At 49.0% G+C, this 27,248-nt stretch overlaps 1 protein-coding gene across 12 annotated transcripts in view; it reads left to right on the top strand.

Annotated features, from left to right (window-relative positions):
- DOP1B (DOP1 leucine zipper like protein B) overlaps nucleotides 1-27,248 on the top strand; it is a 130,175-nt gene that overhangs the window by 90,720 nt on the left and 12,207 nt on the right. For 7 of the 12 annotated variants that reach the window (XR_006057540.2, XR_006057542.1, XR_006057541.2 and 4 more), the window contains exons 21-32: nucleotides 219-407; nucleotides 3,584-3,706; nucleotides 5,272-5,427; nucleotides 9,673-9,728; nucleotides 12,437-12,541; nucleotides 12,652-12,718; nucleotides 15,322-15,466; nucleotides 22,189-22,274; nucleotides 22,494-22,603; nucleotides 22,747-22,893; nucleotides 24,299-24,360; nucleotides 24,873-25,001. Coding sequence is in view for 7 of the 12 variants with exons in the window: in XM_042238307.1 (XP_042094241.1) it covers nucleotides 219-407; nucleotides 3,584-3,706; nucleotides 5,272-5,427; nucleotides 9,673-9,728; nucleotides 12,437-12,541; nucleotides 12,652-12,718; nucleotides 15,322-15,466; nucleotides 22,189-22,274; nucleotides 22,494-22,603; nucleotides 22,747-22,893; nucleotides 24,299-24,360; nucleotides 24,873-25,001 (1,375 nt within the window). In the remaining 5 variants the exon portion in view is untranslated. Of the gene's footprint in view, nucleotides 1-218; nucleotides 408-3,583; nucleotides 3,707-5,271; nucleotides 5,428-9,672; nucleotides 9,729-12,436; nucleotides 12,542-12,651; nucleotides 12,719-15,321; nucleotides 15,467-22,188; nucleotides 22,275-22,493; nucleotides 22,604-22,746; nucleotides 22,894-24,298; nucleotides 24,361-24,872; nucleotides 25,002-26,947; nucleotides 27,214-27,248 lie in introns of those variants that run through there. The other 5 variants (XR_009598519.1, XM_042238313.1, XM_060406514.1 and 2 more) reach the window with 4 other exon arrangements.

Consider the following 27,248-nt stretch of genomic DNA (forward strand, 5'->3'; position numbering starts at 1 on the left):
AAAGTTTGTAACAAGTTTGTAATGAGCCTCAGACTCACAGACATCCTTCTCTGAAGGGAAGTCATGGGTTTAAATGCTCAGGGAAGCATCTTATTTCTAGACCACATGTAGGCCTTGCCCTGGGGAGTGCTCCAGCCCAGACTCCATCTCACCAGCCCCAGCGTCCTCATGGAAAGGGAAACGCAGCCAGGTCTCAAGTGTTTATCTCTGTTTTTCAGACCGCTGCTGTGACCGACCCTACCAATCTGAAGAATGCCAAGAACGCTATTCTGGAAGAGCTCCCTCGAATCGTTAACACCATGGCCCTTCTCTGGAATGTTCTCAGGAAGGAGGAGACTCAGAAGAGACCCGTCGATCTCCTCGGAGCCACGAAGGGATCCTCTTCCGTTTACTTTAAAACCACCAAAGTGAGAGAGCTTCCTCTGCAGGCCTACAGTTTCCTTTGTCTTGTATTGTCCTGCCAGAAATAAAAATACACAGGGATGTATACATACACAGTCAAAGACAACGTGCCCAGAGAAACCCAGGTTAGAAGTACTGTTATAAGTAAACCGGAAGTAGAAATCTCCAGCTTGTTTATTAGAGTAAGCCTTATATTCATGGGAAGAAGGCTTTTGTGAGTACTTTTCAGTTTATTTTTTCCCCTTTGGCTATTTATAAAAATTATTTTTGGCCATGCTGGGTGTTCGTTGCAGCAAGGGCATTCTCTAGTTGCGGGGAGCAGCGTCTATGCTTCATCGCGGTGTGTGGGCCTCCCATTGCGGTGGCGTCTCTTGTCACAGAGCACAGAATCTCGGGCTCGCAGGCTTCAGTCAGTGCAGCTCCCGGGATCTGGAGCACAGGCTCAGTAGTTGTGGCAGAAGGAATGAATGAGTTGCTTGACTGCATATGGGATCGTCCCAGATCAGGGCTTGGAACCGTATCTCATACATTGGATGCTTGACTGCTGAGCCATCAGGAAAGCCCCTCAGTCATTAATTCTTGAGCCAGGCGTTGATGACTCAGGGAAGGCCTGGGAGGCGAAAGCTTTTCCACAAACAAGAGGCCGGCAGAGGACAAGCAGGGAGGGATCTGTCCCAGGAAGTCCTCAGAGGGTCCCGCGCTGCATTAACCCCTTGACTCTCCCTGGGAGGCACCCAGGCACGTAACTCAGTATGTGATCGCCATGTCCCATGGCTCCCAGTTGTCTGGCCATGTCTCCCGTCCACTGAGCAATGCTGGCACGGGCCCTTAGGGCTTAACACCAGCCTCTGGCAGCCTGGGTTCAGCAGAACAGGTCAGGCCCAGGGACCCAGGTCGCCTGGATTTGGCTCCCTGCTCAGCTGCTTTGTGGGACCTTGAGCACGGGCATTAAACCTCTGTGTGCTGTTATTTGCTCCGCTGCAAACAGGGTGCCAGGCATCATCTGAGCACTCTATATTTACTGGTGTTATTCAGGCCTCACCTGCAAGGCAGGTGCTATTATTATTCCCAGGTGAGAGGTGTAGAGAGAGCATGTGATTCTTTCTGTGGTCAGTCTGGCAGTATAAGTCCCAGACTAGAGGGCTTTTAGGTTCTGGGAAGTGCAGGTGGCCTCCAAAAATTTTCTGTTGGTTCCAGGGATGACCTCCAAGGGAAATCTACCACAGGAACCTGCTTAAATTCAGCCTAAAAATTAATCTCTAAAAAGGTTCAGAAGGTTCACTCAGCCTGAGCCTCCGTTTCCTCCTCTGTGAAATGAGTCTGTTACTAGTAGCCTACCCCCTGGACTGATGGAAGAATTCATTGTGGTGGTGGCTGACATCTATTGGGGGCTTTCCAGGAGCTTCCCAGGTGGCTCAGTGGTTAAAAAAAGAAGCAAACAAACATGCCTGCAGTGCAGGAAACATGGGTTCAACCCCTGGGTTCGGAAGATCCCCTGGCAAAGGGAATGGCAACCCACTCCAATATTCTTTCCTGGAGAATTCCATAGACAGAGGAGCCTGGCGGCTCCAGTCCACGGGGTCGTGAAGAGCTGGACGTGACTGAACAACAACAATGCAACATTCGCTGAGCACTTCACCCAAGCCCTCCCTGAAGGACCCAAGGCCCTGAGCTGGGGCCCGCGTGATCTCTCTCAAGCAGAAACCACGTTAGGAGGGGGAAGACGTCCCCATTCCCAGCTCAGTTGTATCTAAAGTGATGCTAGACAAAGGCAGTGGGGACAGGGACGTTCAGTTCAGTCCCTCAGTCATCTCTGACTCTTTGCGACCCCATGGACTGCAGCACACCAGGCCTCCCTGTCCATCACCAACTCCCGAAGTTTGCTCAGACTCACGTTCATTGAGTTGGTGATGCCATCCAACCATATCATCCTCAGTCATCCCCTTCTCCTCCCACCTTCAATCTTTCCCAGCATCAGGGTCTTTTCTAGTTAGTCGGCTCTTCGAATGAGGTGGCCAAAGTATTGGAGCTTCAGCTTCAGCGTCAGTTCTTCCCATGAATATTCAGGACTGATTTCCTTTAGGGTGGACTGGTTGGATGTCCTTGCAGTCCAAGGGATTCTCAAGAGTCTTCTCCAACACCACAGTTCAAAAGCATCAATTCTTCGGTGCTCAGCTTTCTTTATGGTCCAACTCTCACATCCATACATGACTCCTGTAAAAACCATAGCTTTGACTAGACGGTCCTTTGTTGGCAAAGTAATTTCTCTGCTTTTTAATATGCTGTCTAGGTTGGTCATAGGTTTTCCGACAAGGAGCAGGGGAAGCCCAAGATAAATCCATTCATTCCACAGGCGCATATGTGCCTGCTGCTCTGTACCTGGCCCTGCCTGTCCACAAGTGGAGAAGATAGAGGGAGGTCCTTGTCCTCCTGGCAGGCACAGACCTTAACCATCCACTTTAAAATAATGATGAGAAGCACTGCAAAGAAACGCAGGGCACTCTGCCAGCCTGTGACCCCTGCTCTGAGGGTCAAGGAGGCCTTCCTGAGGCAGAGGGGCTGAGCCAAGACCCAGGATGAGAGGATGTGCCTTCCCAGGTGTGTGTTAGAGGCTGGGAGACCTGCAGCATCCACAAAGGAAGGAATACAGAGAAATCCAGGCACAGCAAAGGGGAGGGTGGCAAGTGACATCCCCAGGCCATGGCATGGGTCCGTTTTTGTTGGCTGCATAATAAAATTAGGTAAATGGCACATATTTCTGGAAACTGAAGCACATCCTTCCTGGTACTTACAAGACCTCCCTGAGCTGGTTGAGGCCAGCACAGCTGGGGGCTTCCCTGCAGGGTCCCCGCTTTCTCGCTGGGTCTGCAAAGCCTCAGGTGACTTGCTCCGAGCCCTGCCCTGCTCCTATCTGCTCGAAGATGGTATCCATCACTTCCCAGGAGTCTCTGCTCCGCTGTTCGTGCACCTGGACTGTCCCCCATGCGTCCTGTCCAACTCCTCCAGGCGGTGCTCTGCACCACCACCATCCCCCCAAGCCTGCCCCCAGACCCCAGCATAGTGCCCACGACTCTAAGACGAAAGCTCCCAAGGTCACAGGTGCTAGTGTGAAGTGCACAGTCCACTGGAGCCCTGACTGCGCTCTCACTCACCATTTTTCTGTTTTGTTTTGTTTTTTAAGACCATACGACAAAAAATTTTAGACTTCTTGAACCCCTTGACAGCGCCTCTTGGAGTTCAGCTGACAGCAGCAGTTGCAGCCGTGTGGAGCAGGAAGAAGGGGAAACGCCATAGTAAGACAAAGGTAAAGCCCGAAAATGAAGACGCGCACGGACGGCCCTGTGCGATCTAAGTGACCCCAGAGGCCGCCAGGGGAGACTGCGGAGGCGGCCCCCACCCCCCCACTCCCGGCCGGTGTCAAACTCGTGACATCATCATCTAGCTGTGCCTGATACAGCAAGGTGGGGGGAGGGAGTGGAGCCCACCCAACCTCTGTTTTCTTCTCTTTCTACCGAACAATGAAAGCACGTATATTGTACTTTTCATTTAACATTTTAATCTGCTGTCTAGTAGTGTGCTTCCAAGAACGTATCTAACATGTACATTTCAAAGAAAAATACCACTGCGGGACCTGCCCCCCAGCTTAAGAAGTGGTTCCTCATCCTACCCGTGAGGACCCCTGGGGGCCCCTCCCTGGATATAGTGCCTTCTAAAAGCTTTCTTTTTGTTTTTGTTTTTTTTCAAACCAATCTTTTTAAAGACTTTCTCTTTCTAGGGCAGTTTTAAGTTCCCAGCAGAATCAGGAGGGTATAGAGATTTTCCCTAGTTCCCTGCCCCCACACATGTACCTCCCCACCCCCGTCAACATTCCCCCCACCCCCGACCCAGAGAGGTATGCTTGTCGCAGTTGCTGTGATGGACCAGTCAGTGGAGAACACTTATGCAGAATGTAAACCAAAGTCCTGGCAAGGGAATGCGATGATTTCTTTAACATCACAAACGAGTATCATTTTTATAAGTTAAAAAAAGCCAAATGTCAACTGTGACTGACGCAGTTATTTAACTTATAAAAATGATACTCGTTTGTGATGGCAAAGAAATCATCGCATTCCCTTGCCAGGACTTTGGTTTACATTCTGCATAAGTGTTCTCCACTGACTGGTCCATCACAAGGTCCTGCCAGGAGCTTGGTCTCCTGTTTCTGAAAACCCAGCACGGGCTTCACCCTCGGTTCCGTCCATCGTCCGTGAAGGTTCCTGCCTGGTACCTCCGTCAGAGCATCTGCCCCACCCCCAGGCACTGGCTCAGTGCCCAGCATGGACCCCGTTACCCGAGGAGGCATGAGAGGCTGGTGATCCAGGCCACCCAGCTTAGCACCTGTGGGATCTTCCCCAGCGAGGACCCTCATACTTCCAAGGGCAGACTCCCACCCCCATGTCGATCATCAAAACCCACCTCCCACGCCAAGACTTTCCTGCCTTGGCCAGCTCCCGTGAACCTGGTTTTCCTGTTTCACTTGCTGTCCTCGTACTCTGGGGGCTGGCTCTTGATAATCAGCCTGTTTCCTTCAAGTTAATATAGTCTTATTTCCAACACACTTTGTTAGCTTGAACTCATAAAGACTAGAGCAATTACCTGTCACTGGCTATGCCTTTTATTCCTCATCTGTATCATATAATGATTACATTCCTGTGATTAAAAGCTTTTTTTTTTTTTTTTTAACCTCACTCTTCTTCCTACCAATACAGTCCTTTACCTAGTATTCCTTTAAGTATTTGTTTCAAAGATGAAAACGCATCTCTTCCTCCGGGAGCAAGGATCACAGAGTGCTTTCTGGGAGTCCTGCTTATTTTTGTTGTCTCTCTCAAGGAACGGTCCTCTTCTCGGCAGATCGTTCCGGCGGCCAGCACGTCCCAGCTGACCCTTGTGGATCTGATCTGTGCGCTGAGCACCCTGCAGACAGACTCAGTGCTGCACCTGGTGAAGGAGGTGGTGAAGCACCCGCCGCAGGTCCGCGGGGACGAGGTCAGGAGCCTGGGGGCCCTCGGATGAATGCAGGACTCTTCCAGTCCACATCGTATAGATGGTGTCTGGGAGGGAAACAAAGGTTGCAGGAGCACCTGGGAATTCAAGGGGCCATAAAAGGGAGGTGTTCTCGCCGGACCTTGTGGAGATACACAAGACGTGCTCCACCGACTGCCGTCTTGAGGTGCAAACCACCTGAGACGGGACCGACTTCCATCCTTACAGTCCACCGCAGAGCACTCTGCCCAGTAGTGGTTCTGTTTTCTGCAACGTATTTTGTTTATTTGACTGTACTGGGTCTTAGCTGCGTCTTGCAGGATCTTTTGTTGCGGGCACCTGGGCCCTCGTGTTGTGGCCCTTGGGCTCAGCAGTTACGGCACACAGGCTTAGCTGCTCCAAGGCAGGTGGAATCTTAGTTCCCCAGGCCAGGGATCCAACCCATGTCTCTTAAGTTCTCAACTACTGGACCATCAGTGAAATCCCTGGTAGTGGTTCTTATCAAGGGCCTGTTGTGCGCCAAATCAAGTAAATCTAGAAAGAGGAAATGGCACTTGGCTTCCAGGAACTTGCAGCCTAAAAAGCATCAAAGATAAACAAAGCTAGTTAAAGGTGGGAAAGACTGACTTCATTCAGTAGACCCAGCAGTAGGGGGAAGAGGTGTGGTCAGTTCCAGTTTGTGCAGGGGTGAATAGGTATTTTATGGGGAGGATGAATAGAAAGGATGAAGGAGCAGGGCTTCAGCAGAGTCAGGGGAGTGGAAAGTTACAAACAAGCAGAAAGGGGCTTGTTGAGTGTAATTAGACCATACTTACTGACTGTGTTGTGAAAGGTTGGTTCTTATGCTCCCCAGGAGACTGGAAGATAGGGGCCCTGTCTTTCTTGATGATATTTTAAAGGGATGGCTGTCATGTCCTTGGGAAAGACATTCCTGGGTTGAAGAAGATGCATTCACATCCCAGAGGGACAGAGGAAGGATTTGTAACCATAAGCTTTTCCTAATAAATGCTCAAAGGAGGGAAGGTCAGGAACATATCAGGACTTGGCTGAACACACAGCAGATTCCTTCCGAGGCCGTGAGCTTTCTCATTTTAAGGGGGTCGAGGTCATCTCCCTAGAACACAGCCTTGAGCTGCTGGGAACCACAGTCGTGTTTGCTCAAGTCTCTTATTAGCGTGTGGGGTGGATGGAATCGTTTGTGCTGAAGGTACAACCTTGTAGATCAAGGCTGAGGCTTGGTCAAGATGAAGGCTCAGAGGAGCCTGGCTAAGGACTTCCCTGGCAGTCCAGTGGTTACGACTCTTCACTTTCACTGCTGAGGGTCCCAGTTCAATGCCTGGTCGGGGAACTAAGATCTCACAAGCTGTGCTGTGTGGCTGAAAAAAAACACACCCAGGGAATTCTCTGATGGTCCAGTAGCTTAAGACTCTGTGCTGTCCAATGCAGGGCACCCGAGTTTGATCCCTAGTCAGGGAACTGAATCCAACATGAGTTTGAGCAAACTCCAGGAGAAGGGAAGGCTGGCATGCTGTAATCCTTGGGGTCACCAAGAGTTAGACATGACTTAGCCACTGAACAACAGCAATAACAGGGAACTAGATCCCATAGGATGCAACTAAAGCTTCCGCATGCCAGAACTAAGACCTGGAGCAGCCAAATAAGTCAATATTTTAAAAATACAAAAAGCAGAGGGGCCTGACTAGACTAGGTCAAGGAGAGCATCTTTGTCCATGGGCAAGTTAAAAGTCTGCATAATTTTTGTCGAAGTACAAAATTCACATCAGAGGACTTAACTCATACTGGAGATTCTAAGAAGGCAGAGCTTTCATCTGGCTGCAGGGAGATCAGTGGTCTTTGAAGGGTGATGTGATTGAACCACAAAGCTCCTATTGTTTTTCTGCCCAATTTCTGCATAGCAGTTGAGGGAGCTTTTCTACTGCTCGGACACCTTTTCATTTACACATAGTGGTTTTGCAACAGAACAGACTCTACGGTTTTACGCCTGAGAAGTCTTTGATTTCACCAAAGCAGACTTCTTCATTGAAAGTGTTGGAGCTATTTTGTTCTGAATTAATTTGATAGAAACCAGGGATTTGTTCTGACCTTGAAATAATTGTCCTCTCTCAGGTAATTTAAGATGATATCGTCAGAAACACTCTTAAGAATAATTCCCTAAATGAAAATTAATGGAGTAGACCAAGTGATCCCTAAAAATAGTTTTAATTCAAACTGATATTTGTATACCAGAGCCAAAAAGTAGAAATAGCCCGTCAGCAGATGAATGGATAAACACAGTGAGGTCTGTACACATGCAGTGGATTATGACTCAGCCTTGAAAAGGAAGGAAATTCTGACACACGCTATACACCATGGATGAACCTTAACAGCATTATGCTAAGGGGAATCAGTCAGTCCAAAAGGACGGTATTGCATGATTCCACTTAACATGGGGTACTGGGAGTGGTCCAGTCCACAGAGACAGAAAAGAGAAAGATAGTTACTAGAAGCTGGGGAGGAGGGCATGGGCGTAGGTCTTTAATGGGGACTGAGTTTCACTCCGTGAAGATGAAATAGAGCTGATGAATGGTGATCATAGTTGCCCAACAGTAGCTGTGAATGTCCTGAATGCCCTTGTCCTGTACCCTTAAAAATGTTTTAAGCAGGAAATTTTGTCAAATACATTTTACCAAAATTTTATAACAAATCTTCCTTCATTCCACGTGTTCATTGAACATCAAGTATGTGCGTCCACAGTGGGGAATCCTGAAGAGTGACGCCACCCCCGTCCACAGTCAGCCTGTATTCTAGTTGGGGGAAGATGAGGCAGCCTACAGCTTAACCCTGTGAGGCCACATCATGGAACCGGCTTAAGGAATCAGATATAAAATGGTCACGGGAGGCTTCATGGCATCTGCCCCCAGATCTCTCCACGGCCTAGGACTCTTGTTGCCTTGGGGCTTCCCAGGTGGTGCTAGGGGTGAAGAGCCTGCCTGCCTATGAAGGAGGCAGGAGACCCAGGTTTGGTCCCTGGGTCAGGAAGATTCCCCTGGAAGAGGGCACAGCAACCCACTCCAGTATTCTTGCCTGGAGAATCCCATAGACAGAGGAGCCAGGCGGGCTACAGTCCACGGGGTCGCAAAGAGTCGGACACCACTAAAGTGACTTAGCGCGCACAGCACTGGTTGCCCTTTACCCTTTATTAAAAAGTATTTATTTGTGTATTTCCTGTGGGCATCGAGTCTTAGTTGCGGCATGCGGGATCTTTTGCTGCAGCACACAGACGCGTTAGGTCCAGCAATGAGGCGGTGTCACCCTGCCGCACGTAGGATCTTGGTTCCCTGAGCAGGGCTGGAACCCGCGTCCCCTGCATCAGAAGGCGGGTTCCTAACCACTGCGTGACTGTCAGGAAAGTCCCGCCTTTTACTCTTGAACGTGAATGTTCACGTAACAGACCTTGGATTGGCATTTATAACTCTGAGCAGGTCGAGGTGGCTGGAGACTGGCCTTCCCCACGGCTGGTCAGTCCCTCCGAATGATATCCTGGCTACAGCCACGGGGGAGCTGGCCCTGCGACAGACAGCTTCGTGCAGAGTGCAGGGGCTTCCCCGCTTTGTTCCTTCAGTACTTGATCTACAAGCGTCTGCAAATCCTGGGCTTAAAGATAAAAACCCAGAAGACCCTAGACGTCATCTGGCCGACTGGCTTTTGACTTTTCGAATAACAAAGTTGCTTTTGTGGTTAGTTTAGTTAATTGGCTTAACTTCTATAACTGACAAAGAGAAGAGGGAAAAATATGTGTTGAAAACCTATTTGCAAGTAATTTGAGCCATTTGGGACGTAGGGAAGTTGTCTGAGCTGTCTGGGGGAAATTCCTGGAGCTAAGAATTCGCGTTTGGCGTTGTCTGTAGCTCGACACGGGCTCCTGAGGCCACCAGCTTCGTGTCTGAGGAGGTTCAGTCATTATGCCAACTATTGCTTAAATACTTGCTAAAAGTCTGGGGTGGGAAGTAGGTAAATGTGGGAAGGGACTGGCAGTCTGATGAACAGGGACCTAAGGATGTGCGCCTCACAGGATACATTAGCTTTTATTTCACTGAGATCCTTTGTATTATTATATTCCAAAGACTCCCGGAGCTGGAAACCTTTGCTTTGTTAGCAGATAAAACCTGTTTCATTTCTGTATTTGAATTCTTGTCTTAGTCTTATTTCCTTCCAATTTGGAGTAATTAGCTGTGCTTTAATTTTCAGAAATCTCCCCTGGTGGATGTCCCCGTGTTGCAGTTTTGCTATGCGTTCATCCAAAGGTAACGCAGCCCCTCAAAGACATTTCTCGGTTATAGTTGCTGTTGCAGTGGTTATAAGTAACTGCTCTTGATTGTCCTCCTTTTTTTCTTCTGACTGAAGCCCCATTGATTTACGGTGTTGTGTTGGTTTCAGGTGTACGGCACAGTGACTCAGTTTGATGTGGGTGGGTGGGTGGCTGGCTGTGTGTGTGTGCGTGTGTGCGTGCGCATGCGCGCCTTTTCAAATGCTGTCTCATTGCAAGTTATAAGATGTTGCGTATTGCTTTATAGTAGGTCCTTATTGTTCACCTATTTTGTATACAGTAGTGTGTCTGTGTTAATCCCAACTACTTCTTTATCCCTCCCTGCCTCCACCCGTGTGTTTCTTGATTACTGGAGAGCCTTAGTTCAGAAAGTATCTATGTGTTACTAACCCAGCCGTGTCCGACTCTGTGTGGCCCCATGGACTGTAGCCCGCCAAGCTCCTCTGTCCGTGAGATGCTCCAGGCAAGAATAATGGAGTGGGTTGCCATTTTCCTCCTCCAGGGGATCTTGCCGACCTGGGGATCTAAGCGGTGTCCTAATTTCTCTCAAGCCATCGGAACACCCCGACAGTCTCACTTCTTCCTTCTACAGAGAGCTAATCTGACATTTTCAAGTCTGTGTGCTGTCTCTTGAACACTTCATGTCAGCACAGCTTTGTGTGAGACCTGGTAAACTTCAGAAGAAACAGTTTGCATTACCTTGATAACCAAAAAAAAGGAGGGGAATTTTAAGAACCTCTTTTAGGAAAAGAAGTGACTACTTTGGATCCTCAGTGCTTTGCTGTGCTTTCTGCTGGGAGGCTTCATGTCGATGGACTAGAGTTTGAGTAAGCTCGGGAAGTTGGTGATGGACAGGGAGGCCTGGCGTGCTGCAGTCCATGGGGTCGCAAAGAGTCAGACATGACTGAGCAACTGAACTGAACTGAGGTTTCTGCGTGGATTTACTGAGCTGAACACCCATCTGCAGGGGTCTCAGCTGCAGGTTCCCCAGGTGGCTCTCTGCAGGAAGAGAGGACTCTTTGCTGGCTCCTGTGGCTCTTACAGCAGGTCCTGGATACAGCTCCCAGATGTGTCCACTGTACAGGGAGGTTAGAGCTGCAGTAACAGGAATGAAGGGGGTATAGCCCTATCTCATGGATGCCTCGATAGCCTCACGTGTCTCAGGGGATTCACCATTAGTAAATTTGACCACCAGCTGCAAGCTCCCTGGCTAACAAGTTCACATTCCATGGTTATTCTGACCCACGCACCCTAGGGTTACAGGAAGGTAGATGGAGGGTCCTAGTCCCAGGAGTCCCCCGGCCCAGGATTGCATTCAGGCCAGCCACTCACCCTCCACCACGAGCATCACTGCACTGCTTTGCTCCAGGAGGGGAAAATGAGCTAGTCCTTTGTTGTTGTTCAGTCACTCAGTTGTGTCCAACTCTTTGAGACCCCATGGACTGCTGCACACCAGGCTTCCCTGTTCTTCACTATCGCCCAGAGTTTACTCAAACTCCTGTCCATTGAGTTGGGGATGCCATCCAACCATCTCATCCTCTGTCATCCCCTTCTCCTCCTGCCTTCAATCTTACCCAGAATCAAGATCTTTTCAAATGAGTCAGTTCTTCCCATCAGGTAAGCAAAGTATTGGAGCTTCAGCTTTAGCATCAGTCCTTCCAATGAATATTCAGAACTGATTTCCTTTAGGATTGACTGGTGTGATGTCCAAGGGACTCTCAAGAGTCTTCTCCAACACCGCAGTTCAAAAGTATCAATCCTTTGGTGCTCAGCCTTTTTTATGGTCCAACTCTCACATCTATACATGACTACTGGAAAAACCATAGCTTTGACTCTATGGACCTTTGTTGTTTAAGTAATGTCTCTGCTTTTTAATACGTTGTCTAGGTTGGTCATAGCTTTTCTTGCAAGAAGCAGGCGTCTTTTAATTTCATGGCTGCAGTCACCATCCTCAGTGATTTTGGAGCCAAGAAAATAAAGTCTGTCACTGCTTCCACTTTTCCCCGTGTCCTTCCTAGTGCTCACTCATATGTGTCGTAATCCCAGCAAGCACCTGCTTCAGTGGCCTGAGTGAGGCCAGCGGCCGCAGGGAGGCCGCCTCCTTGCAGGGAGGAGGCCCCACCTCGAGTCAGGGACCAGCACTGGGCCCTGGGACCCTCTGGCTGTGGTCCAGCTGCCTCCCTGTTCAGTGCAGCGTCACCCCACGGCAACAACCCCGAGTCCTGATTCCCCATGAGGCCTGACCTGAGAGCTACTAAAGATCAGCCTCCTGCTGGGTGACCCCTGGCCTCACCCTCTGCGACCTCCCGATGGCTCACTCTGCATTTCCAGTGATGTTAGGGAGGCCAAATGCTAAATAGAGCCAGACAGGCCCAGAGATCTGTCCTCCAGTTCAAGGCTTTCACTTTATAGACGAGGAAACCAGGAGTGTCTGACCTGTTTGTTTAGACGGGTGGCTGGTATCCAAACCCCCAAGTTCTTGCCAGAATACCGCAATTTAGCACATGTGTATTTTAATTTAAGAAGAACGAAACAGGTCAGGCAGATAAGGCATCGTCCCATGCCTTCTAACCGCCTGCACCTAAAATGTGCTTATAAGAAAACATTTTCATTAGACCTGTTCATGGCTGGATGTTTTTTTTCCCCCCTATGGTTTTTTGTTGTTTGTTTGTTTTTATTAAATAGGCTCCCAGCAACAGCCTTGCAAGAGAACTTCGCTTCGCTGTTGGGTGTGTTGAAGGAGTCTGTGCAGTTGAATCTGGCTCCCCCCGGTTACTTTCTGCTTCTCAGGTACCGTGTTCCTAGCCACCCAACGTTACCGCATTTTTTTTTCCTCCAGGAACATGTATGTTTGCATTTCTGCTAGCATTCTCATTCTGAAGCTGATTGTCTCTCAACAGCATGCTGAATGACTTTGTGACAAGAACTCCAAACCTGGAGAGCAAGAAGGACCAAAAAGACCTGCAGGTCTGTATGTGCGTGTCCAGTAGGATTGTTCCTCTCCCCGGAGAGCATGGCTCCCCGCCCCGGCCTTCAGACAGTCTCAGTGGAGATGATAAACATTAAACATGGGGCAGAACCAGATCTTAGGTTTACACGTGTTCCCACATCTGACTCCCTGCACCACTGTCTTCAGAGGACTCGATAGAGTCTCCGGATGACGGTTCTCATGTCAGCCTTGCGCCGTCCACCTTGCAGTTTGCCAGGCGCCTGCTCGCTTCCGCCTGGACCCCGATGTGTGCAGGCTCACTCTTCAGCTCAATCTTTATGCACAGATTCCCTTCCTTAGAACCCTCCCCCCTTCTTTTTAAAGCAATTCAGACTCATGGGAAACTTCAAAACCACTGAAAAGCAGAAGTAAAGCTCAGCCACCGGAGACGGAAACTCTTTGAGTAGAAACCCAGCCAATAAGTAGAAGTAACGAAGGAGTGAGAAGAATCAGTATGTTATATAACCTTTATAATCATCGGGTGAGGAGCTTTTCGAGTCAAGGCCTTAACTTCTTTTTCAGTGCCCTTTATTCATTTATTTTTGTTCTTGTTGGCATGTGGTTGCCTCACCATGTCGAGTTGGTTTCTGCTGTAGAGCATGGTGAATTCAGCTACACGTTTACATATGTCCTCTTGCATTTCCTTCCCTTGAGTCAAGGTCATTCAGCCGTGCTGTGTATCTCATGGCCTTGGCGATACTGCCGCTCCCTGTTGTGACCCCTGGTGTTTGTGAGACCCTGAAGCTCTGGAGTTCTGTGTAAAGCCCAGTGACTCGTTTGGCTCCCCCGGTAGAGGGGAAAGAGCCATCCCAGCGCACATACTGCAGCCCAGCCCACGGTCAACACTTCCTATGCCAAGCTGGAAACGCTCCACCTCATGCGGTCCGTGGCCTGCCATGGCCCTGTCCCCTCCAGTCCGCCAGGCCGAGCTTTGGTCATGGCCACTGAGGCCGCTGGAGGAGCTCGATGGGACCCTGCATCCACCACAGAGGGTCCCAGCCCTCCAGACAGTGACCCCTTCCTACTGCTTCCAGGCACCCTGACTTCCCCATCTGCTCACTGCCCTCGAAGTGGCAGCTTCTCAAGTCCTCAACCCCTTGTCTTGATGTTTTTTTCTTATTTATTTTATTGAAGCGTAAGCTGCTGCTGCTGCTACTAAGTCGCTTCAGTTGTGTCCAACTCTGTGCGACCCCAGAGACAGCAGCCCACCAGGCTCCCCCATCCCTGGGATTCTCTAGGCAAGAACACTGGAGTGGGTTGCCATTTCCTTCTCCAATGCATAAAAGTGAAAGTGAAGTCGATGAGTTGTGTCCGACTCCTAGCGACCCCATGCACTGCAGCCTGCCAGGCTCCTCTGTCCATGGGATTTGCCAGGCAAGAGTACTAGAGTGGGGTGCCATTGCCTTCTCCATGAAGCGTAAGCAGTGCCGTGTTAATGCCTGCTGTACAGAGTGACTCAGTTATACACACGTGCATTCTTTCTCCTCTTATTTTCCATTATGGTTTATCGCAGGATATTGAATACAGTTCCCCTCTGCTCTACAGTGGGACCTCGTCATCTGTCCATCCCGTATATATGATAGTTTGCATCTGCTAACCCCAGCCTCCTGCTCTCTCCTTCCTGTGTCCCTTCCCCCTTGGCAGCCACAAGTCTGTCCTGTGTGTCTGTGAGTCTGCTGTTTCCTAGGTAGGTTCTGTCATGTCGTATCATAGATTCCGCATGTCAGTGTTGTCATCTGACGTGTGTCTTTCTCTGCCTGGTTTCACTTAGTGCCATCAGCCCCAGATCCATCCGTCCTTCCGCAATCTCCCTTGCTGCCAGCATCCAGCCCCGCCCCTCTGCCCGGGTGCACTCCCCCGTCCCTCCCACCACGGAGGGACATACTCTTGCTTCATGCCTGAACACAGCTACTGCACTCACAGCAGACCCAGGACTGCTCACGTGTCAGGGACGTGCAGCCCTTCTTAGCTGATGATACCCCATGATACCCGCTCTGCATCTCCACTTGTGTCCAGGCTTCTTGCCAGATTCTGTACTGAGAGCACTCCTATGCTCTTCACCCTCAAGTCAGTTTGAACTTACTCAGTTTTGTTTCTGGCCGTGTTCGTCAAAGGTGCATTCCTAGTAAGAACCCCTGGTCCTAAAGAAACCAGGAATCGAACCTGCCAAATGCATTGTGCCGCTGTGACTTCCTGTGTATCCGTTTTACCTATAGAGCAGCCACAGCTCAACATATGGCTGCTGAGCCCTTGTAACGTGGTTTGCCTGAACTGAACGTACCGTAAGCATAAAACACACATCAGGTTTAAAAGACTTAGCCCAAAGAAGAATGCCGAATCTCACGAATAATTTTATATTGGTTATATGTTGATTATTTTATATCGGTTATATGTTGGTACTACTTTGGATGTATCGAGTTACACACGGTGAACTTGTTTCTTCTTTTCAGGTAGATCCTCGAAGACTTCATTACCTATATGCTTCATAGCTGTGACTTGCATTATATTTCTGTCGATGGTGCTGCCTTATTCACTTAGACTCTCTTAACTTCCTTTCTTCGTTTCTCTCGGTTCCTCTCAGGAAGTCACTCAAAAAATTCTGGAAGCTGTTGGGAACATTGCTGGGTCTTCCTTAGAACAAACCAGTTGGCTGAGCAGGAACTTGGAAGTGAAGGCCCAGCCTCAGATCTCTCTAGAAGAATCTGATGCTGAGGAAGACTTGCACGGTAGGTGTACATGGCTCAGAAAGTAATGCCTGCTTCCAGGTAGCGGGTCTCTCTCTGCGTTAAAAGTCGTCTGGCTTTGCTTCTTACAAAATAAGTTGTAGTATCATAAACATAAGTTGTAGTAAAATGAACAGTAGAATTCCACTGGAAGGATCCCAAGTGACCCATGCTACTGTGTTCAGCCATCCGTGAGCCTAGATGAGTATCCTGGGAAATAACTTCCCAAGATAATTTACATGGACTCAGTGCTAGAAATCTTTGTGAGGTAAAGAATAGGGAGAAGCCATATGTGTTTTTTTGTTGTTTTGTTTTGTCACTGTTGTTAAGCAGTTGATGTATTTCATTTCTGGCCTGCCTTCCAGAGATCCTTGTATTTGGTCATTGCCTAGGTCATTAAGATTTTATCACGGCAGTCACACACAGTACGCACACCCCAGCCTTATTTATTATTAGTTATAACTTCCTAGCAAATGATTGAGAGACTCTCAAAGGAGACTCATCTGTTTATTTGGAGGACCACTGACCAGCCAGAAACCCCTGAGGGGTCTGAATTAAATGCCACAGTGTAAACTGTCAGTTGCTGGTGCCCTAAAGACCACCAGATGAATCTGTCAGTCAGGCAAATCTCAGGTTATTGGATCCGCTGCAGCAAGGGAGACACTTGGCTGAGTCAGAGGGATGTCTCAACAGGGGACACTTGGGGACGATGGTAGGGAGCTGTGGGGCACAGGTCGAGTTGTCTGTAGCAGATGTTTCAAGGTGGGTACTGGGTGGAGTTAGTGATCAGATACCTCTGCACTGGTGGGCACAGTGCTAGGCGGGGGCACAAGTGAATCTTCATGAACACGTTGCTTGTTTTGATAAGTGAGGCGCTTTAGTTGGTTTAGTCTTTCTTTCAGCATTAGGCATATCTTGGAGCACGTATTAATAACTATTGTTGCAAGTTCTCAGTATTGTTTAACACAGAGACACTATGCCCAGTCCCCACATTGCTCAGCACTAGACAAGAAAATCAGGCTCCCCTGAGAGCTCAGCTGGTAAAGAATCCGCCTGCAATGCAGGAGACCTGGGTACAATCCCTGGGTTGGGAGGATCCCCTGGAGAAGGGAAAGCCTACCCACTCCAGTATTCCGGCCTGGAGAATGCCGTGGGCTGCACAGTCATGGGGTCGCAAAGAGTTAGACATGACTGAGCGACTTTCACTTAACTTTCATCTTTATTTTCCCTCCTATTTTGATGTGACCTCGATCATTATCGTTAGCAGTTGTTATAGCAGCAGAAACAAAACTGAATTCGTGGGGTTTAATGTACAAAGGACGGCGTGCCAAGAAATCTGGGCTCTTTTCTCTTGCAAGTAGCAAAAACCCACTTCAGGAGAACAGAAACACAGTGGCACAAGGTGTTCTGGCTCACACGCGTGGAATGCCCATGCGTCCTTTCCATGTCTGGTTTTGAGGGCAGAGTGGGAACCAGATGTTCAGATGCAGTTCATCAAATCTTGTGCGGGTGTTCTGGTTGGTTCTTCCCTGGTCTGCAGCTGGCCCAGTAGCGGGCAGGAAGGGCTCGTATCTTGGAGCCCCGAGAAGCGGTCTCCCACCCAAGAGGGGCTTCTCTTCCCAGGAGGAGAAGGGATGGCGTCCAACAGATGTTTAAACCATGGTACCCCATTCCATCACTTCCGCCGTATTTATTTGACAGCTAGCTTTGCGGTTTACTTAAGAAAAATAATTACGCTTTACTCTGTATTGAAGATCCTGTAGCTAGTATACTATCATTTGCTAACGTAAACCAACAATTATGTTTTCTCAGGCTGTGGCTCTGATTATAGGTGTGGTTCCAGGGAAAGAGAGTCTGTGCCTCTCCTTGACTCCTTTGCTCTCAGTTACTCTGCCGTAGTTTGTGGTGTAAGGATTAAACTGCCTCTTTAATCCTGGTGTGCTGCAATCTGTGGGGCCGCAGAGAGTCAGACATGACTGAGCGACTGAACAGCCAGCAACAGCTCAGCTGAACTGTGTCAAATGTAACAGGGCCTGACTTTTGTGCCATCGTTAGATTTAACCTCAAGACAGTAATGTAATAAAATAATTATCTGATTTTTTATTTAAGAAGAGAAATCGTAGGACTTCCTTTGGTTCAGTGGTTAAGATTCAGTGCTCCCAATTCAGGGCACATGGGTCTGATCCCTGGTTGGGGAACCAAGACCCTACAATGCAGCGTAAAAAGAAAAAAAATCATAGAATTTCAAAGCGGAAAGTGACTTGGAGGCTTCTTAAGGAGCAATTTGGGTAAACTCCGGGAGTTGGTGATGGACAGGGAGGCCTGACGTGCTGCAGTCCATAGGGTATCAAAGAGTCGGGCACGACAGAGTGACTGAACTGAGCTGAGCTAATTAGCAAACTGTAGAGTATCAGAGAAGGCAATGGCACCCTACTCCAGTACTCTTGCCTGGAAAATCCCATGGACGGAGGAGCCTGGTAGGCTGCAGTGCATGGAGTCACTAGGAATCGGACACGACTGAGCGACTTCACTTTCACTTTTCACTTTCATGCATTGGAGAAGGAAATGGCAACCCACTCCAGTGTTCTTGCCTGGAGAATCCCAGGGACGGGGGAGCCTGGTGGGCTGCCATTTCTGGGGTCGCACAGAGTCTGACACGACTGAAGCAACTTAGCAGCAGCAGCAGCAGAGTATCAAAAAGGTCTCTGGATCATAACTATTTTTTATTTCAGTCTTGAACAAACTAAGGATGCACCCCGGCCATATCAAGCATGAAACAGAATGAGGCCTCAAATGATGAGTTTTTTCGGCTTGGAGTCTTTATGCATGGAGCAGACATGCAGGGTCTTCCATCTTGCGTGTTTGCCATGCACTGTGTTCTAGACGCTGGTGCTCCAGCAGCAAACAGAACGAGCAGGGCCTCTGCTGTCGCGGGGGTGACACGGAAGGTGATGGTCTAGAGTAAATTAACAAAGGTATCTTTCAGTTCTTCTGGAGATGCAAAGTCATTCCAAATTTATATATATATATATATATATATATTTTTTTTTTTTTAAATGGGAGTGGGGCAGGGTTCACTTTAGATATTACAGAACATATCCCCATGGAAATGACAGTTGTGCAGAGAAAGGAAAGATAAAGTGGGGTGGGTGGGGACTTCTTAGTGGTCCAGTGGTTGAGTGTCCGTCTGCCAATGCAGGGGACAAGGATTCCATCCCTGGTCAGGGAGCTTAAGAGCCCACCTGCCTTAGGACAACTAAGCTGGTACACCACAACTGCCCAAGCCTGCACGCTTGCAATGAAGCGAGAAGTGTTAGCGTCTCAGTCGTGTCTGACCCTTTGTGACCCCATGGGCTGTAGCCCGCCAGGCTCTGTCCATGGATTTCTCCAGGCAAGAACACTGGATTGGTTTGCCGTGCCCTCCTCCAGGGGATCTTCCAGACCCAAGGATCGAACCCAGGTCTCCTCCCTGGCAGGCAGTTGGATCATGTGAGCCACCAGGGAAGCCCACCACAACAGGGAGGAACCCCCAGTTGCAGCAGCTAGAGAAAAATCCATGCATGGCAGCAAAGACCCAGCACAGCCATAAACATAAGAGGGCGAGCATGCAGAGACCTAAGGAGGCACTCCCCAGGGCGGGTGGGGGCGGGAATGGAAAACCCTTGGGGTGGGAGTGGGCTGAGACTGAGAAACCTCGAGACCAGCCCGCTGGGAGCCTACCGGGCAGTCAGGCGAGGTCCTGGAGAGCGGGGGGGAGGAGGGCCATGGGGCTCGAGGCTGAGCTCTCCTCGGGGCTTGGCCGTCTGCCCGCTTGCTGCGGGAAGCCATTCAAGCGTTTGGAGCAGTGACAGGATCAGACTGAGTTTTCAGAAAACATCAGAGTGGCAGCTGGGAGCAACATGGGCCGCAGCAACCCAGAACAGAAACCAGAGGTTCAGACAGAAAGCTCTCGTGGTTGCTTCGGGCACAACTGACACTGAATCAGAGGCACGGATGCTAGAACGTATGGGCTGGTGGGAGGGCAGGGTCCCCAGAACCTGCTGATGGACTGGGACGTGAGAGTCACCGAAAGGCACTCAAGGGCGACTTCGGGTTTTGGTTTAAACAGCTGCCCGCGATGGAGAAGACGGCAGCAGGAACATCTCAGGGGAGGGGAATGGAGCCTGAGTTTGCATGGCCATATTAAATCTTGAGATGGTCTGGGAAAGAGTTGGGAAAGGTCACTGGGGTAGGTTGAGAAACCAAGAAAACATCAAGTCATGGAAACTATGAAGGAGAGTGTTTCCAGAAGGAGGGAGGAGGCGTGTGGTAGAAGGCTGCTGAGAAGCAGTGTGAGATAAGGACGCAGGCTCTCTGGACCCAGCTGGGGGTCATGGCACGCTGGGGTCGGGGGGGATAAAAGGCTGAGATGAGAAGGACCTGGCAGTGGGTGTTGATAACCCGCTGAGGCTTAATCATCAGCGGGACAGGAATGAAGTAGTGAATGCATGCTCAGTGGTGTCCGGCTCTTTGAGACCCTATGGACTACAGCCCATGTGCCAACCCTCCCATAGAGCGGTGCTGGTGGTTTAGTTGCTAAGTCATGTCTGACCCTTTGTGACCCCATGGACTATAGTCTGCCAGGCTCTTCTGTCCAGGAGATTCTCCAGGCAAGAATACTGGAGTGGGTTGCCATTTCCTTCTCCAGGGCATCTTCCCGACACAGGAATCAGACCCGGGTCTCCTGCATTGCAGGCACGTTCTTTACCAACTGAGCTGCAAAGGTTCCCATAGAGAACCGCCCCCACCCCCGCAATGTCCCTCGGCGCTATGCTGCCTTCCCCACTTGCCAATGTAATTCTCCGAGAGGCTCCTCTGTCCATGGGAGTCTCCAGGCAGGAATACTGGAGTGGGTTGCCATTTCCTCCTCCAGGGATCATCCTGACCCAGGGATCAAACCCGCGTTCCCTGCACTGCAGGCAGATTCTGTCCCGCTTGAGCCATCAGGGAAGCCGTAATGAATAGTACTAAGCGCCAAAGAATACCGTTTATTTGGCTTATTTCTCAGTTAGAGTTCATCTAAGCATATTTGTATGGTGATGGAACAGTGCAGCAGAGCAATAGGAGTCAATATCAGAAGGTGAAAAGTGAAAGTGAAGCCGCTCAGCCGTGTCCGACTCTCTGCGACTCCATGGACTATAGCCTACCAAGCTCCACCGTCCATGGGATCTTCCAGTCAAAAGTACTGGAGTGGCTTGCCATTTCCTTCTCCAGAGGATCTTCCCAACCCAGGGGTCGAACCCAGGTCTCCCGCATTGTAGGCAGACGCTTTTTACCGTCTAAGCCACCAGGGAAGTCCCAGAAAGTGAAAGGATAGTTAGAAAGTGACGTTTTTGATGGCCATCCATTCAGTCGCTCAGTCATGTCTGACTCTTTGTGACCCCGTAGACTGCAGCACACCAGGCCTCCCTGTCCATCACCAACTCCTGGAGTTTACTCAAACTCATGTCCGTCAAGTCTGTGATGCCATCCAGCCATCTCATCCTCTGTCATCCCCTTCTTCTCCTGCCTTCAGTCTTTCCCAGCATCAGGTCTTGACAGCCAAAGGGCCAGGATTAACATGGTAAATGGAATTACTGTTCTTTGACAAGAGCCAGGAACATGTCTATCAAACAGACAAGGCAGAGAACATGGATATCAGTGTTCTAGATTAATAACGCGTGGGTCCAAACTGAGGGAGTTCCCATTTGTTTACATTCATTTTCTGAATGAAATATGAAGTGAGGCTGCCCCTGAGAAGGCGCACATAGTGGTGGCTCTGGAGGGAGGAGGTGGTTTCGGTTGGAGAGTGAGGAAGCCAGCATAGCGCGGAGATACCTGGGGAGGTGTATCTAGTAGCATCAGGTGTTTTTTGAGGTTCATGGTCATGAAATAGAGTGAGATCTATTTCGTAGTGGTTTGATTTTCTCCAGAGCATTTTGCTGTGCAGAACTAGGCAATCACTGGGTTTAGCCAAGCTTTGCATGCCTCTGAGTGAGTGCTTCAGGAGGGAGAGAGGAGAAAAAGAATGAAGGATGCTCTCAAGGTGGCTGATGGACCACGAGTATGGGTGGGGAGGAAGAGACGCGAAGACCTGGGGGGTTGGTGGCTAATTAAGGTGGGGAATTGCAGGGGCTGGAGGAAGCTGTCATAGCAGCATTCTAAGAAGAAGTGAGCAGGTGAAGTAAGACACGGTCACGACAGGAGGCCAGAGATGGAGATTTGGGAAACTGGCGCGACCACGTGTGTGAGGGTGACAGTGGCCGGCTGAGCTGCAGCAAAATAAAAAGATCGCTGAAAAGAGCGGCTCAGAGGCCAGGGTGACCAAGGCACCACCCGAGGGGATGTTGAAGTTGCAAGAATGATGATGGGAAGAGAAGCGGGGAGGAAGATGGTGAGCTGGTGCTAAACAAAGGTTCTCAGTTGCTGAAACTGAACACGTGAGAAGACTATGTGACACGTACTTACACACGTACTCAGCGTGAAAGGTGGAGACGCGTGACTCACGTTCACGTGATGCTTTCGGGGCATAAATGGTGACCAGTCCATCTTGAGGTTGTTTTTTTTGGCTGTTCAGCCTGTGAGATCTTAGCTCCCTGACCAGGGAGTGACCCCTGGCCCCAACAGTGAGATCGCAGCATCCTAACCACTGGGCCAGCGGGCACATCCCCCATCTGTCACGGTTTAAACACAAATGGCTCTCTCAGCAGATGCTGCCGTGGCCACCTCAGCGATGGTGTCCGCCTCTGCACCCTCGGTGTATAGCGTGCAGGCCTTGTCCCTCCTGGCAGAGGTAAGTACGTGTCTGCCTCGTCATCCCCGTCAGGGGAATGAGGCTTCACGGGGGCGCGTCCATTCTTAGAGACTGGGGGCTCGGGCTGCACCATCCCGGCTGAGCCGGTAAACCAGCCTGGGCCTCCGGCTGCCCCGTGGGGTTGTCCTGCTAGGCTGTATGTGCCCACATTGCCACTTCCTTTAGGAGAGTCCTGTTTTCCAATTCTGGTTCTCCTAGGTCCTGGCGTCGCTCCTGGACATGGTTTACCGAAGTGACGAGAAGGAGAAAGCGGTGCCCTTGATCTCACGTTTGCTCCACTATGTTTTTCCTTACCTGCGCAATCACAGGTACGGCCACCGCACCTCTGTAACCCCCCCAAACCCGGCCACTCCTGCCCAGGTGTGGGAAGATGGCTAATGGGAAATGCATCCAACAGGGCTCCTCTCACGGCCTCTGACCTTGACCCTTTACCCTTCCCACCCCCTTGCAGCACCTATAACGCCCCCAGCTTCCGGGCGGGCGCCCAGCTGCTGAGTTCTCTGAGCGGTTATGCCTATACCAAACGAGCCTGGAAGAAAGAAGCCCTGGAGTTATTCTTGGATCCGGCCTTCTTCCAGATGGACACATCTTGTGTGCAGTAAGAAACGCCATCCTGATTTAAAAAACGGGCCGGGAACCATCAAGTGGCAAAGTGTGTGGGTTTCTATAATTAGTTCCCATTCCTGAAATGGCGAGCAGAGCTAGCTATTATCATCCCAAATCTTAGGACATCCCTCACAGGTTAACGGTGTATTTCCGGGGAAGGAATTGAAGTCTTTTGAAAATGACACTGGTGCCCCCCCTTTTTTTTTTTAATAATCAAGAGAAGAATTATTATTCCTAAAGAGCATAACAAGGGGTTCCAGCGGTACTTGGCCTAGTGCTGCTCTGTCTTGTAATCACAAGATGCTGGACCAGCACTGAGACGTCAGGGCTCTGTGGTGACCCTCCGGGGTCCCTCCCCCCAACTTCTGGGCTTACACTCCACGAGTCCTCGCTGAGACCATGCAGCCACCAGGCTCTGCGCGGGCAGCAGAGATGTGTAGAATCAGGCTGAACTGACTGTGCTTTCTACTCGGAGGTCAGCAGAACCACTCGTAACTCTGCCCGTGGCTTGGCTGAACATGTCTTCATTAACAGCAGGGGTCAAGGTAGAGACTGGTCAGCTTCTTTGACCTTGGCTTTCACCCTGGGTCGGTCAGATCCATTGGAGAAGGGACAGGCTACCCACTCCAGTATTCTTGGGCTTCCCTGGTGGCTCAGCTGGTAAAGAATCTGCCTGCAATACCAGAGACCTGGGTTCAATCCCTGGGTTGGGAAGATTCCCCTGGAGAAGGGAACAGCCACTCACTCCAGTATTCTGGCCTGAAGAATCCTATGGACTGTATAGTCCCTGGGGTCTCGAAGAGCTGGACATGACTGAGCGACTTTCACCCTGTAATCCTGTTGCATTGTGGGAGGCTCTGATGAAAACTAGTGGTATTAGTCTTCGGGACCCCCACTGCTCTTCCTCAATACAAGTGTATGGACTTCATCTGTGCAAATACATTTAAGGGCAAGCCTTGCAAAAGCCTTTTGATTGAGATGGTAGAGGATTCCGCCTGCAGTGAAGGAGACCCGGTTCGATCCCTGGGTTGGAAAGATCCCTTGGAGAAGGGAATGACAACCCACTCCAGTATTCTTGCCTGGAGAATTCCATGGACAAAGGAGCTCACACAACTGAGCGACTTTCTTTTTTTTGTACAAGCCAAAGGACTTTGACACAAATGCCTTCTTTTATGGTGGTCTGGGAATTATTCATTACTTCGTATGTTATTTACTCCCTATATTACGGTTATAAATGAAGAGCTTCTGCTTAGTTTCTCCTAATTCATCCCTTTCAGTAACTTTTCAGAAAGCAGTTTTTAATCTTAAAGGGACATGTTGTTTTTCTTTGATATTTTTGATTGGGCTGTCACCCTTTGCATATTTAACTTTGCTTTTTTTTTTTTTTAAATATCCAGTTGGAAGTCCATTATTGACCATCTTCTGACTCATGAGAAAACAATGTTTAAAGATCTAATGAGTAAGTTTTTCTGTGTTAATGGGCACGTAAGTCATACTTTAAAGGACCGATGCCTTTTGGTCATAATGAGCTTTTACCACGTATTTCAGAATGTGACTCAAACATTTTATGGTGCAGTTTCAGCCACAGACTATAATGTGGTGCATAGTATTTGCTGGGACTCCATGAATGAACCTTCCTAGTTCCAGTCAGTTGACAAGAATGCCTCTAACCACCATTTTTGCATTTTTATAGTGGAGAAAATACTTTTGAAAGCAATGATAAGGTGACCATAATTTGTTAGGAGTACTTTCCTATACCGCATATTGTCTTCAAATACCCTATCATTAAGTATCGCTCAAGAAATAAATACTTCTATAAGTTTTAAATATTTGGATAATAGCTACATGCCCTTAATCAAGACCATATTCCACCAGGGAAGATAGGAATGAACACTTGTGTGAACTTCTCATCACTTACCTCTCATTGTGGGTTCCTCACTAAGTGAAACTTATTTGCTGTATTTATTTCAGACATGCAGAGCAGTTCTTTAAAGCTGTTCTCCAGTTTTGAGCAGAAAGCCATGCTGCTAAAGCGCCAGGCTTTCGCTGTCTTCAGTGGAGAACTTGATCAGTACCACCTTTACCTTCCTCTAATCCAAGGTAAGAAGGCCCGCCCTTCCCCCAAACCCCCTCCCCTCACAGACAGGCCCAGGCTGGAGACCAGAGGGGCCCACAGCATGTGCTGGCAGAATGGGCCAACGTTAGATGAGCGTGCCGCAGGGGCGATCGTAGAAGGACTTTGGCAAATCGGGAACTTTGTCTTAAAAATCAGTTACTATAATGCTGTTCAGAGAAGGCAATGGCACCCCACTCTAGTACTTTTGCCTGGAAAATCCCATGGACGGAGGAGCCTGGTGGGCTGCAGTCCATGGGGTCGCTAGAGTCGGGCAACTTCGCTTTCACTTTTCACTTTCATGCATTGGAGAAGGACATGGCAACCCACTTCAGTGTTCTTGCCTGGAGAATCCCAGGGATGGGAGAGCCTGGTGGGCTGCCGTCTATGGGGTCGCACGGAGTCGGACATGAGTGAAGCAACTTAGCAGCATAATGCTGTTGGTCTTTATTGGGTTATTGTTTAAAGTCTGGCCATGCTTCTTCGGCACTGTCCCCTGCTCAATCCCTCGTGCAGTTCAGATACTCAGAGGGTGTAGCCTAATGGAGGCTAGTGAAGGAGCAAGACTGTGGAGGAGTGCCTTTTTTCCTTAGCAGTTTTTTTTCTCTCCTTCATCCTATCAGTATCCTTTATCTGCCTCAAAAATGAATGATTGGGACTTCCCTTGTGGTCCAGTGGTGAAGACTTCACCTTCCAGTGCAGGGGGTAGGGGGTTCAGTCCCTGGTTGGGGAACTAAGATCCCACATCTCTCCAGGCCAAAAAACCAAAACATAAAGCGGAAGCAATACTGGAACAAATTCAACGCTGTGCTGTGCTCAGTTGCTTCAGGCGTGTCCAACTCTCTGCGACCCCATGGACTGCAGCCCAGCAGGCTCCTCTGTCCTCGGGGAGCCTCCAGGCAAGAATACTGGAGTGGGTTGCCATGCCCTCCTCCTGGGGATCTTCCTAACCCAGGAATTAATCCCACATCTCTGGCGTCTCCTGCATTGCAGGCAGGTTCTTTACCTACTGAGCCACCTGGGAAGCCCAAGAGATTCAATAAAGACTTTAAAAACAGTCAACATCAAAAATCCTTTTTTAAAAAATGAATGTGGATATTACACATGACTTTGAAGGGTTTTTTTTTTTTCCCCTCCTCATGAAATGTTAAGATGAACATTCTAATTCACCCTCCTCCAAGATATGAAAGAATTCTCAAATAGAAATGTGTTTTTCTTAAGACTTATAGCCTAAACAAGATATAATGAAGCAAAAAAAAAAAAAATCTTTCAAGATCATGTTAAATATCATGAGTACTAGTGTAAAAACAGTTTTATAAGTACTAAACCTATGATGATGTCAGTCATTTGGGGGCAGGGTCAGGTTTATTAAGGTATAATTTACATACAGTAAAGATGACTTCCCCTAGTGGCTCAGATGGTAAAAATCCACCTGCAGTGCAGGAGGCCCAGGGTCAGTCCCTCAGTCCAGAAGATCCTCCAGAGAATGGAATGGCTACCCACTCCAGTATTCTTTCCTGGAGAATTCCAACGACAGAGGAGCCTGGTGGGCTACAGTCTGTGGGGTCGCTCAGAGTCAGAAAGGCTGAGTGACTGACACCTTACATACAGTAGAAGTCACCCTTCTGGCTGTACAGTTCTGTGAATTTCGATAAACACACAGTCATGTAATCACCACTACAGTCAAAATACAGAACATTTCCATCACCCCTGAAAGTTCGCTCTTGCCGCTCAGAAGTCATCTCCTCCCCTGACCCCATCAACCACTAAATCTGCTTTCTGCTCACATAGTTTCACTTTTCCCAGAATGTCTTATAAATGTGAATGTGATTAGACAGTGTAGAGCCTTTGAGTCTGGCTTCTTTTGTGTTTGAGAGTCATTCATGCTATTGCACTTACCCAGAGTTACTCCTTTTTGTTTGTTTCTCTACAGTGTTCCATTCTGTGAGTTGTTTGCCCGGTCACCAATGGAAGGGTATTCAGGTTGTTCCACGTAGAATTATGCAATAGGTCTCTTAACGCTGCCTTCCTAAAAAAATTTCGTATAAATATCTGTCAGTTCACGAAGTATATGCTTTCCCTAAATATTAGTACTACTAGTTCTCAGCCCACGTCCCTTCTTGATTAACCATTTGAAAGGTCTTAATGATTTTAGACCAAAACATTAACAGCTTTCCCAGGTATTAACTATGATAGTGTTTTACACTGGCAATAATAAAAAATACCATTTTATA

This window comes from Ovis aries, chromosome 1 (assembly GCF_016772045.2).
Source record: "Ovis aries strain OAR_USU_Benz2616 breed Rambouillet chromosome 1, ARS-UI_Ramb_v3.0, whole genome shotgun sequence".
Classification (NCBI taxonomy): Eukaryota; Metazoa; Chordata; class Mammalia; order Artiodactyla; family Bovidae; genus Ovis; species Ovis aries.